The sequence below is a fragment of the Falco cherrug genome, chromosome 10 (genome assembly GCF_023634085.1).
Source record: "Falco cherrug isolate bFalChe1 chromosome 10, bFalChe1.pri, whole genome shotgun sequence".
Classification (NCBI taxonomy): Eukaryota; Metazoa; Chordata; class Aves; order Falconiformes; family Falconidae; genus Falco; species Falco cherrug.
In genome coordinates, this window is record NC_073706.1 from 3,604,436 (window position 1) to 3,616,865 (window position 12,430).

General features: G+C 42.5%; 1 protein-coding gene across 2 annotated transcripts in view; it reads left to right on the plus strand.

The window, feature by feature from the left end:
• PTPRT (protein tyrosine phosphatase receptor type T) overlaps positions 1-11,951 on the plus strand; it is a 453,418-nt gene extending 441,467 nt beyond the window's left edge. For both annotated transcript variants that reach the window (XM_055722799.1, XM_055722800.1), the window contains 6 exons: positions 877-1,050; positions 4,608-4,739; positions 8,036-8,161; positions 9,650-9,813; positions 10,351-10,486; positions 11,348-11,951. In XM_055722799.1, coding sequence (XP_055578774.1) covers positions 877-1,050; positions 4,608-4,739; positions 8,036-8,161; positions 9,650-9,813; positions 10,351-10,486; positions 11,348-11,401 — 786 coding nt within the window. In that variant the 3' untranslated portion in view covers positions 11,402-11,951. The remainder of the gene's footprint in view (positions 1-876; positions 1,051-4,607; positions 4,740-8,035; positions 8,162-9,649; positions 9,814-10,350; positions 10,487-11,347) is intronic.
• Positions 11,952-12,430: the final 479 nt, after the last annotated feature.

Genomic DNA, 12,430 nt, shown 5'->3' on the forward strand with positions numbered 1-12,430 from the left:
TAATCCCTGCTGACCAACCTGGACTGGTTTGTAAGAAGACCTCCGCAACAGATAATACGAAAGAAAATTAGGTTTAAAGACATACAGTTTGTCAAGCTGTGGGAAAGGCAGATAATGGTAAAACCTGACAGAAAGACCTCAGAGATAAGGTATGACTATGTAAATGAAGCATCCTATGTGTCACTCCAAAGGAAAATAGCAATCTAAATAACATATGAAACAAATAGTCTTTCCTGTTAAAAAAATAAATAAATAAAACCAACCAAACAAAAAAAAAAAAAAACCCAAAACCAAAACCAAACATGTTATCTTAGGGTTTTACTGTTAAGATAAATCAATAGTTTGACTGAGGAATCACCGGAGGATTTGAACTCAGCCTGACCTTCTGGGCGAGCCAGGTCGATACTCAGGGTACTTCTGCACAGGATCCATTTGAAGAGCAAGAAGGATACGTGCTTTCACCCTAGGGATGGTAGAAACACAAGGAGGTTTCACTCCATGACCAGGTCAAAGCTGCAACTTGTACCTGTGACAGCTATTTCTAACCTCTAGGAAAGAACAGAAATGTTACCTAACTGCCATAGTCTTTTAAGAGCTGGAAATTGTTGCAAGGTGCATAGTGCCCTCAATTTTTGCTGGAGCTCACTGTTTTCAGAAGAGCACCTTGGGACGATGTGCAAAACACAAGGTATTATAACGGCAACAAGCTCCTCAGTGCTCCTTCTTTTTTCTTTCTCTGGGATCCCAGAGATCTACCAGTTTAAGTAGCTTTAAAATAAAGGTAGTGTGCATACGGCATCCTTCTTGTGGAAGTACATTCAAAGATACTCAACCTGCTTCTGTCTTTCTTTCCCTTTTTCCCTCCCTGCTTCACAGACTCTCAATATTGTGACACCACGTGTTCGGCCAGAAGATTGCAGCATTGGTCTTCTGCCAAGGAACCACGACAAGAACCGCTGCATGGATGTGTTGCCCTTGGACCGGTGCCTGCCTTTCCTCATCTCTGTGGATGGTGAATCGAGTAACTACATCAATGCTGCACTCATGGACGTAAGCAGCACTGTCCCGTCCTCACTGCTCCTAGTCTGCATGGAGTTCGTTCATTCTCAGGATACTTTTCTGGGAAAAAGGGACCCAAAGCAAAAAACTGTTTTACCTGTAGTTTCTGTGTCTGACATTTCCAACCTGGACAAAGGCACATGAATTTTCTTTCCCTCACAGGAATGCAGCACCTAGGCTGTGATTAGCACACTGCTGTTGTGGTTCTGCCTCACAGCGGTGCAACATTTTTGGCAAAGAAGTTCATGAGCATGCAGCCTGAGGTTTTATCGTAGAAAGGCAGACAGACAAAGAAGTGCTGTGACAACTCTTCCTGTACATTGGTTGCCATATATATTGGAAGAGAAATGTAGAAATGTTTGCCAGGTCAGCTTTCTGAAAAGAATAACTTAAGTGTGGAGCGAGTGATTGATTTGAGCTTCTGTGGTTAAGGAGTACAGGGATCAGATGTGCAAAATACTTTAAGGCTGAAGGACATGAGTTAAGCTGATGTAAGCCTGTCTGAAGGCATTTTCCCTTGCTGTGTTTATAGGCTAGGATCTCACAGCACAGGTCATTTGTGTAGGGTGAATTATGTTGATGGTTTCTTTTTGCTGTGGTGCCTTACTGCCTTTGGACAGAGACGTCTTTAAAGCCACTAATTACTGCAGTTGGAGTATGGGTAAATATGATCCAGGGTGAAATGTCACTATTTTTTGTGTTGGGGTTGGTCTTTTTTAATTTTGGCTTCTTTCAATCTTTGGTAAAGAGTGTTACTACTGCATTTAAGAGGTTAAGTCAAATGGTCATAGAATTAATTTTACTTCTTTTTTTTTTTTTTTTTTTTCAGAAAGATTGTGATGTTTTCCTGCAAATATGCCTAAGGAAACTTTATTTTTCTTCAAAGTGTGTTTTGTGCTTTGGCAAATCTGCAGAAGCACAATCTAGTCTTATCTGGTTTCTTAGGGACTGGGAATGTGTTTGCACATTTCAGCCCTCATTACCTCAAATCACTTTGCTAATATAATGGTGTTTCCCCCCAAAATTCCTGCTAATCAAAATTTTTTGTGCAAAGGGTTTTTTCACCCATCATTGTAATTCAGTCACTATGATGTTCCTGGCTCTCCTTTATCCTTCCATGGAGGTATCTTTTGGGGAAGGTAAAAAAATAAAATAAAATCAGAGGGGAAGAGCCAAAACCCCACGTTTTCATCGGCATCCCTCTTGAAGACAGTCCTTGCAAATTCTTTGTCTTTTCTAGTAGCTTCATGTCTGCATTCTTGTACTAAGCACGGACTCATCCATCCCATGTTGACTTGAACTACCATTAGTTCTTTCATGTGTTGGGGAACACTTGACAATGCAGTCCCAGTGCTGATCGTTTTATTTACAGATTTCTCATGTTCACCTCTCTTCTAAAAAACTTCTCCCCAAACCTTTTTTGACTTGCAGTTGGCTCTCTGTGTTACATGAAAGCTATGATGGCAGAAGCACTAGAGCAGGCAGGGGTGGTGGCATGCCTGGCATGGGTTACAGCTGGGTTTGGAAGCATGGATTGCAGAAGGGCAATCTGGCAGGCTGCTCTGGACTGTGTCCACCAAAATCAACCTTAGATCCAGAATGCCATTTGAACCTTCCCTCAGGGGGTGAAGCCCTCGGTCTGGGCTGCTAGCTAAAACTGTCCTGGAGACTGTCCCAGTCTGATGACTGCAAAACATTAAAACCCAGCCTCTTCTGCCTTGAGTTAGTTTTTGGGAATACAGCAAAAGGGCTACTGTTGCCCCTGGAGGGGAGGAACTCTCCTCAGGAGATTTCAAGACCTCTGTTGTTTCCTCTCTGTGACCTCTGTCTCCTTCAAGTAGAGCTTTTCTATGAGAATCACTGGAAAGCCATGTTTGCATCTGCAAAATGGTTTGTTGAGAAGAAAGGAGAAATACCATCCCTCACCTTCCCCTAAATCAGTTGAACATGGTCCTTAAGCAAAGAGGCTTTAGCCACTTCTCTGAGTCAATCCGTACAGAAGTGGCAATAGGTTTGTAGTTAAGGCATGGGGCTTGGAGAAAGGCATGAGTCCATGTCATGTCCCTCTTGTCGTCATTCTCCCAAGTTCCTACACATGTTCTCTTACATGAGTAATTAACTCCATGTCACCATCCCTTTGAAGTAGGACAGTGAACCTGGTTCCTCACCTGTAGCAAAGAAAACACTTGGGGAATTTTTCTTTTTTCTCTTAACGGCAAGACCCACAAACATGTCTTACCTTCAGCCAACAGTTTAGCCAAATTATGCAATGTGCTATATTGGTGCACAATGAAAAAGCAGTGAAACATTATGATGTTCTTAACTCTAATTAAGAGATAAGAGTCATCGTTGTATTTGCCACTCTCTTGCCACCATTGGCCTGGTACAACATAGCTTTTGACCCGTGCTGGTGCTCCTAGGTTTGAAATACAGAGTAGGGAGAAAGAAGAAAATCCATTCCAGACTGAACATTTTCCAATAAATCGTTTCCTTTTCCTTCTCTCTACTTCATGTCCCATCACTCTTCTCATACTTGCACACACAGAAGCACAGCAGAGCTGCCCTGCAGGCTGGTGCAAAGCGTGCACAGCACCTTCTCCCACTCCCAGCACGGTTTGCTCAGCACTGCCACCCACCTCTGACTCATATGGAGGAGAAAAGTCAAACCCCCACAATGGCTGTCTTAATGCTGTCGGGTTTTATTTATTTCTTTAAGTCTAAAATCTTCATCTGTTTGGGGTTTTTTTGGTTGTTTTTTTTGTTTGGCTTTTTTTACTCAGAAATGTTGTGCCTTTTGATTCAAGTCTGCTTCACAGATGCACAGCACAAAGGACCATGCAGTTTGCAGGCTCATCTAGGCACTGCCTGCCATGGTTGGAAAGCGATAAAGTTTTGAGTTTGTACCCTTTCATCTCAAAGTCCCTCGCAAACATTCATTAACACAGCCCCGCAGAGGCTAGGAGCACAGTTCCTCCCCTTCGTGGTTAGGGAGATTGAGGTCAGAGGGCTTTTTTGGGGTGAAAGAATAGCATCAGAAATTAAATGTCACAGTGTCACAGGCTCTGGATATTGCCCCACAAGCTCTTAAAGGATGGCTGGGATCCAAATGTGCCACCTCTGCAGCACTACATCACCAGGGAGCAACAGGAGACGGGAGGGGTAATCCTTCTGTACTTCCTAGAGTCCATTGCAACAAAAAGGATAGCATTTGCTTCCAGCTGTTTTCTTTCCAATTATTAATATTACTGATAGTAGTAGTAGTAGTAATAGTAGAATTAGTATTATTTGCTGAGTCTCAAAATATAAATAATTGATTTGGGTAATCTCTGCTCTTGTGACACTTCTTTAATGAAATGTCTTCATTGGGAGCAAAAGAATCCCATTATGAGACATTCATTCATTGCAGAGCGATAACAAGGAGAAGGATATGTGATTTGTATAATCTGGTTAAATGGCTCAGATTGCCTAGCCATAGCCTCCTGGGTATAATATTCGTTTGAATAAAAGTTGATTGATTTTTTTTTTAACTAATCTTATTCTTTTGTTAGAGCCACAAGCAACCTGCTGCCTTTATTGTAACCCAACACCCTTTGCCCAACACCATAGCAGACTTCTGGAGGCTGGTGTTTGATTATAACTGCTCCTCTGTCGTGATGCTGAATGAGATGGATGCAGCACAGGTCAGTGATTTTTCATCGTTTCTGTCATGTAACTTTCTTCTCAAATCCAGATGGTTTTAAGAGTGTTTCTGCTGCCATTTTCTTGTGGGCCTCATCCCCACCCCAATAAATAAATGAAGGGGAACTGGAAAGTAATAGGTAACGTTTTGACGTACAATAAAGAGTAAGTCTACATGCTTGGCTCCTTCTAAGGCAGCTAATTCTTAATGCATTTAACAGGGATATCTAAATATGTTGTGTTTGTGGGCCTGAATTTTCCTCCCAAACCCAGTTTCTTTCCTCTTGTATATTTGTCTGTCTTTCGTTCGGAAGAATGTTTTGTACCACAGCCCCAGCATGCTTCATGCTTGTCTGTTCACTTGGGATTTCCAGAATAAAACCACAAGAGGTGCTGAAATCATTCAAAGGATCTTCTTGAGCTCTCCGATGCAATTCTGTAACACCGAGAAGTGTGGTTTGCACAGGTTCTGGAGAAACATGTTGTGCTGTGTTTTGGTTTGGTTTTTTTTCATTCTAGTATCATATGTAAATTGGTTTCTTGGCTACTGAACGCACCATTATTTTCAGGAGTTGAGCTTTCCAGGGGAGCAGCCGTTCAGTTCCTCCTGTACTAGCATTTCCAGCCACCTTGCTGATGAGTGGCAGAAGATAACAGCTTTCAAAAAGGCATAATCATGCAATTTACGTGAAGAGTACATTTGGCATGGCTAATTCACCCATTACAGCACTTGTTAAACAAGAGGAGAGGAACCCTCAAGTAGTTGGCACTTCATGGATTAATTTTTCATTTGCCTCTTCTCTGTCTTCAAAATCTTACCACACTTGAAGGCGGCGAGATTATTGGTCTCTTTCTTTGATAGTAATGCAGAAACCAATCACCTTGTTCCTTGAGAAGATCTCTTTGCAGGGTGAACTCCATGGGATTTAGTTTCCAGCCCCAGTAAGAGCTGGGCTTAGCAGTGGGCACTCTTGGTACCCTGCAGAGTCCCACCGCCGTGCAAGGTGCTGTGCATTTGCTGCCTTCTGTCCAGCTCTCCCTCCCTGATTCTGCAGCTTGGCATTGACTCCAGAGGCAAAGATAATCTTTTCCTTTTTTTCTGATGCTTTAAAGAAAAGCACTGCTTTTTCTGGTAGTGACACACTTCCTTACACTTCGTTCTTGGAAAACACAAACCTATCAGCCTCAGCCAGTGCTATTCTTGTGACTATCTTTCTGCACTAGACTTTCCCTGCTTTGGGTTTTTTCCTAGCAAAATTTTGTTTTTATGAGTCTGTAGGCATGGAAAGGGAGATTTGGCAACGCATAAAGTCACTTTGACAGTTACTTTAGCATGATGTCACCAGCTCAAGTCTGCAGCCAATGCCAAAAACATCCAGCTAGCACTGGAAGTTAAGGATGATTTTAAAGATCGTACCTTATGAGCTTTCAAGGCAAGGTGTGACAGTTTGATATTGTAGAATCATTTAGGTTGGAAAAGACCCTTAAGGTCATCAAGTCCAACTGTAAACCTAACACTGCCAAATCCCACTAAACCATGTCCCTAAGTGCCACATCTACATGTCTTTTAGATACCTCTGGGGGTGGTGACTCAACCACTACCATGGGCAGCCTGTCCAGATCCCTCTTCAGAGCCTTCCCACCCTTAAGCAGATCAGTTGTGAAAGTGAGATTTCTGAAAAGGAAACTTAATGATGTTGCACTTGCACTGCCATTCTGTGGCAATGTTGTAATTATCTAGCTGTTCATCATTGCCTAATCCAAGCGCTGTTACCCTGAGCACTATGAAACTGTTGGTGTACAGTTGCCTGCAGATACTGTATTTGAGTGCATGAGCAGGGTGCGTTACTCATCTCCACGAGCAGAACGCAAACACAAAAATTGCTTATATAAAAGCTGTGCCTGATCTGTAGAGAGGAAAAGAGCTAAAATGGATAGGTAAGTGAACCTTTAATCCACTATGCAGGGAAAAGGTACAAATAAAACCATTTGGAGGTCAGAGAACATGACAGACTGTTTTAAGCATGGTATATACATATATATCTGGATAGGTGGCCATTCACAGACCTGCTTTATGAAAAGCAGATTTTCAATATTAAGGAAAGGTTTAATCTTTTTCTTCTTTCCAGTACACCTGTTTCCTAAAGTACTTGCTCAGCTCAAATCTCCTTGCCTATTGGGCAGATGCTTTGAGAGGAGATCTGTAGGCTGCTTGAAAGTCTGAATGAAGAGTAAAGACAACCTTCAAAGGAGGAGTTGCTTATGTGGTCTTGGCTGGCTTGCTTAATCTTGAAAAACTAACAAGGGCAAAGATGCATAAGATTGCACGAATATCCCACCCAATTTCAATCCCATATGATCAAAGGAATAACAGGAATGCAGAATTAATGCAGTAGCATGCACACACTTGACGTTATTACTGGCAATGATTGAACTTGAAAACCTTGAGATCAAGTTCAAATAAGCATCTGGGTGTTTCAAAACTTAAAAAATTACACTTGAAAATAGGAAGAAAAAACCCAGAAAGAAATACAATCTCAGCAGAAACTGCTAATGAGATCTCATGCAAAATATTTTCTCGCCATGATCTATTTCCAGATGGAATTGAAATACTTAAGATTGTAATTTGTGTGGATGGGATTTTTTTTTTTTGCACTTTCAATTCAGTAATATCAGCATAAGAAAAAAGACTTCCAACCTGCTTCACAAACTTCACAGATTCAGGGGTGGTTCACCCTGAAACTGGAGTTGTTCTTGTTGCTCTCAGAGCAAACTCATTCTCCCTCCTCTGCTCGCTGGTGGAATTGGAAAGCTAAAAAAGTTCATCTTACAGAAAAAAAGAAGTTCCATTTTGCTTGAATTAAGATTAATTTTCTTGCTGCATGTACTGTTCCCTCATTAACATCAAACCTCGGTGGTTCCTATGAAATTTACCTACAGACACTAATCTTTTAATGCCCATTTTCAATCTGTACCCCTACAGAAGCTTCATTTGTCAACCACCTTTTCTGTACCTTCAGACCCCGGAATGAATCAGTTACAAACTGTGTTCTCTCTCTCACACGCACACGCACGCACACACACACACAAAAACACACACACACACACAAACACAAACCCAAGCGATATAAAAAAAAATCTACTGAGCTAGAAGGGGGTCTTGTCTGAGCAAATAAATGTAATGCAAGATTGGTGATGGGTTTGGGGCTAGTTATAAATTCAAAAGGAAAGAAAACCGAACATGTATTTCCCTGTTAATAGTTAAGGTGCTTTCTGTTTCTTTTGGTATTTTCTCCAGCTCTGCATGCAGTATTGGCCGGAGAAGACGTCCTGTTGTTATGGCCCCATTCAAGTAGAGTTTGTTTCAGCGGACATTGATGAAGATATCATCAACCGGATATTCCGGATCTGCAACATGGCCCGGGTAAGATCAGTGAAATACCCGATTCCCTGTTCATTCTTAAAAATATACTGTGGCACGAGGAAGAGGCAGAACCAAGACTTACAGTTTTGAGATGCTGTATCTCTCACCTAGGGACAAAATTCCATGGCAGAATTTAGTAGCTACTTCCTTTAACTAACATTTAATTGCATCAGTCTGTATTGGTAAAAGACTCATGGCTGAAATTAGAAAGTGGATGATAGGAGCTGGAAATCTGTATTTTAATGGAAAGCATTTTTCTATGTATATTTAAGAACAATTAATCACTTACTAGCCAATATAAAATCATCAGTATCATAGGAAATATACTGGGATAGTGTCAGCAGCTGTCCATCTGTCAGCTACTATGCAGTCTCTCTGAAGACAGATGCAACGTTTACTGGCTAGACTGGGATTCCCAATTGCCACTGTTTTTCCTATAAATAAGCAACTGCCATTTCTATAAGCAGCTCTTGGTCTATACCCCTCAGCCCAAGGATATCTAAAATTATATAAACAAAGTTTATCTGCACACTGGACCCTGGCAATGCAATTTCATGGCTGCGGGAAAGGGTTTCAGCAAAGGATTCTTCTCTTGTTAGTTGTTTCCCAGGTTGATTGTGTCTCCTTTTTTGTTCCTTTTGCATTTTTTCTAATCAGAAATGGGAGCAGATGCCACAAGTCACATTTCCAGGCTGTTTAACACACTACTCTCTGTGTGGTCAGAGCTTGTGCAGCAAGTCGGTCGTGGCATTGCAAAGTGAACCTTGTGGTCCAACCGCACAAACTGATAAATCAGTTAGGTATTCACCTTCCTCTATCCCAGGCCAGCTGCCTCTGAAGCAGGGACAGCCTTGAGGCCGTGTTGCTGCTAAGACTAAGGCTTTGTGACTCTCAGGATGAAACTGGCCCGCAGCTGACAGGGTGGATGCTGTGAACACGCAGCTCCCTGCAGCCATCTATGTTCAACACCAACGGCCTCTGCTAAAATCTTAATGGGAATCCTTAACTGGGGTTTTTTTTGGAGAAACTTCCTTGCCTTTAGTTCTTATAGCACAACTAATCTCCAGCCCAGGCAGCCAGGAAAGACATAATTGATCTGTTTGATCCCAGGCAACCTGGAAAGACATAATTGATCTGTTTGATCTCTTCGCACAGTTTGATGAGAGTTTATTCTCTACTGGGAAAAAAAGAAAAAAACAACCAAAAAACAAAACAAAACCAAAAAAACAAAAAAACCAATGGATCCTTGCACCTAGTTTCTGTCTAGTTCTTTAATATCTGAAGTCATAATTTTTATCCAGATTACTGGAAAGTCCTTGTTTCTCCACTGTATCCAGTGTTCAGAGTGGAGGGTGTTAACGTCGATGATATCAAATCCAGAGGGGCAGATGCCATCCAGCCAGTGCCCCTTGCTTTACCCTCTCTCTCTGTTTCCTGCCCCACCCCACCCCCTTCTATTTAACATCTTGAAAATACTCTTTGTTTTAGCCTCAGGACGGATATCGCATAGTTCAGCACCTTCAGTACATTGGCTGGCCAGCATACAGGGACACCCCTCCCTCCAAACGTTCCCTCCTGAAGGTGGTCAGAAGGTTGGAGAAGTGGCAGGAACAGTACGATGGGAGAGACGGACGGACTGTGGTCCACTGCCTGTAAGTAGTGCTGAAAAACGTAACCTCGCAAACTGCTGTCTGAAGAGCGCTTATTATGGATCTGGAGATTTGGTGGTTTGCCAGGCTTCGGGGGGGAAATGAAGTTAAATTACATTTATAACACACTTCAGGTTGAATATTGTGCTACATTATAGTATCCTGGCCTAGAGATTTTACTGATTGCGGTGAGGAGCAGCTGAAAAATCTGCTTTCTGCTGTGTAGGTGGGTCTCATGGCTGGAGCCCAGGCACAACCGAAGCAGCGCTGCCACGTGCCCGGCTCTGACCGCAGAGCTCCTGTGAGCCCCGGCGTGCAGAGCAGCGCTGCGGTCCCTGGGGCTTCCCTGGCCACCGCGGCAGGGCTCAGCGTAGCCCTCCCAGCCCTGTCCCCTGCCCTGCAGGTCGTCACTTTCACAGACCCTTGAGTGCCCTTAGCCAGTCCTGAGTGGCCGTGGTATGTGAGTGGGGTGACGATGTGCTCTCCCCCCCGCCCCAGCCTCACCTGGCTTCACCTTCGCTTCTTTCCTTCTGTACCCAGGAACGGCGGAGGACGCAGCGGCACCTTCTGTGCCATCTGCAGCGTGTGTGAAATGATTCAACAGCAAAATATCATTGATGTGTTCCACATAGTGAAAACATTACGGAATAACAAATCCAACATGGTGGAGTCACTGGTAAGCTTTTTTTTTCCCTCTGCCTTACCCCACCCAGGGTATGCAGAAATATATTTATATTTATCTATATTTATGCAAAAATATACATTTAAATAATTTAAATTAAATAATATATAATTGTAATTGTAATAATATATGTTATAAATATATATATTATTATGCAAAATATATGTCTATATTTAGGGTAGGTAAAAAATGTCACGGCTTAGCCCAGTATGAATCAAAACAAATTATAACATGAAGCCATCAGAACTGAAATCAAACCTCTTTTAGCACGTGTAATGCATCTTCTGGTTCCACTGCTTCTGTCCTTGAGCGGAGGGGACAGCCGCCCTGGCCGTGTGACGAACACTATCTCCCACACCGAGCTGCCTCCGGGAGGTTAAACCCAAATACCCATCACCACGGCCGTGGGGAGGGGGTAGGATTTGCCCCCCTGTGCATGCATACAGCCCAGCCCGGTGTTTTAATGCTGTCCTACACCTGGAAACCAGGAAGGGAGAATGGACTGTACCCCAGGCCTTGCTCCCTGCAGCTGAAGAGATTAAATTGTCCTGAATCCAATCTCATCAATCGATCACACTGAATTTGTTCCTTGCAACCAATGTGTGCAACGAGGGCTGGGAGCAAATAATGAGTAGTCCATACTGTGGCTGTCTCTTTGAGTGTTTTTCTCTTGCATTGACGATACCATCTCTTAGTAATGCTAGTTCAGGATCAAGTAGAAAGGCAATTAATGTTTGTCTGGTCCTGCCAAATGGTGTAAGGAAGAGAGAGGAGGCATTTTTGGCAGCCTATAGAATGAAGCTCGGCAGAATTTACCCATATCCTAATGCCACTGACTTCTGTTCTCTCTTTCAGGAACAGTATAAATTTGTATACGAGGTTGCACTGGAATACTTGAGTTCCTTCTAGCCCAGCAGAGGAAGGGGAGCCTCTGAAATGCCAGACCCCAATCTCTGGCAGATGCTTCTCCCCTCTCCCATACTGGAAGGCAGTAACAAGTGTGGGAAGAATAAACCTCTCCTTCCCGGAGCAAGAGACTCAGATTGCACAGACCTCACTGGAAGGAGGAGACAATGCCTGTGTTTGCTGCTGCCTGCTTTCTATCAGAACATCTACCGCTTCTTAAATAACCTACTGTAAAAATTAGCAAAATGGGAGACAGGCTGAAAGACTGGACTTTCTAATCCCCTCTGACTTCTTCTCTCCTCTTTTGGATTGTATTTTTGCTCATCTTGCTGCAGAATGGGGAAGGAATGAAACCCTTAGGAAATGCTCTTTTAAATGTCTCTTTTTAATTTATAATTTTGTTCTCAAATCCCAGTCTTTAATTTTTTAATTTCATGCAGCAGTCATTTGGGAAAAAATGAGATAGCCATAGGGGATATATGAAATGTTTCATTACGATTTGTCTACCTTATCTGTTTCATTTTACTTGTTTTTCCAAATGAAAAGGCCAACAACAGACAGCCACCACCAAAAAAAAAAACCAACAAAAAACCCTACTGGAATTCTCTTCCTATACCCAGTCCCTTTTAGCATGAAAATAGGTAGTAAAGATGAGAAGCTGTTTATGGTTTCACCGCCTCAGCTTCTACGCAAATGTTTCCTCCCAGTTTCTCTGGACTCTCAAGGCTGTGCATGAACCGGTGACATCTCTCTGGTCTGTGTTCGTTTTGGTGCTGGTGAAACAATACTACTAAGGAGTTTCCCAGCCACTTGAACCTTAAGGTTAACTATTTGCATCAAACAAATTGCATTTGTCTTGCAACTTTGGTAACTTTGTTACCACATTTTTCAAGTATTTGCTGGGGTGCAGTGTCTCTTTGAAAAACAGGGTATAAAGTAGGTATTATCGATCATATACTATGTATTGCTATTTTTTATTTATTATTTGTATTGCTGTAGAACTTAGGACCCCTAGTCATGACAGGACCCTGC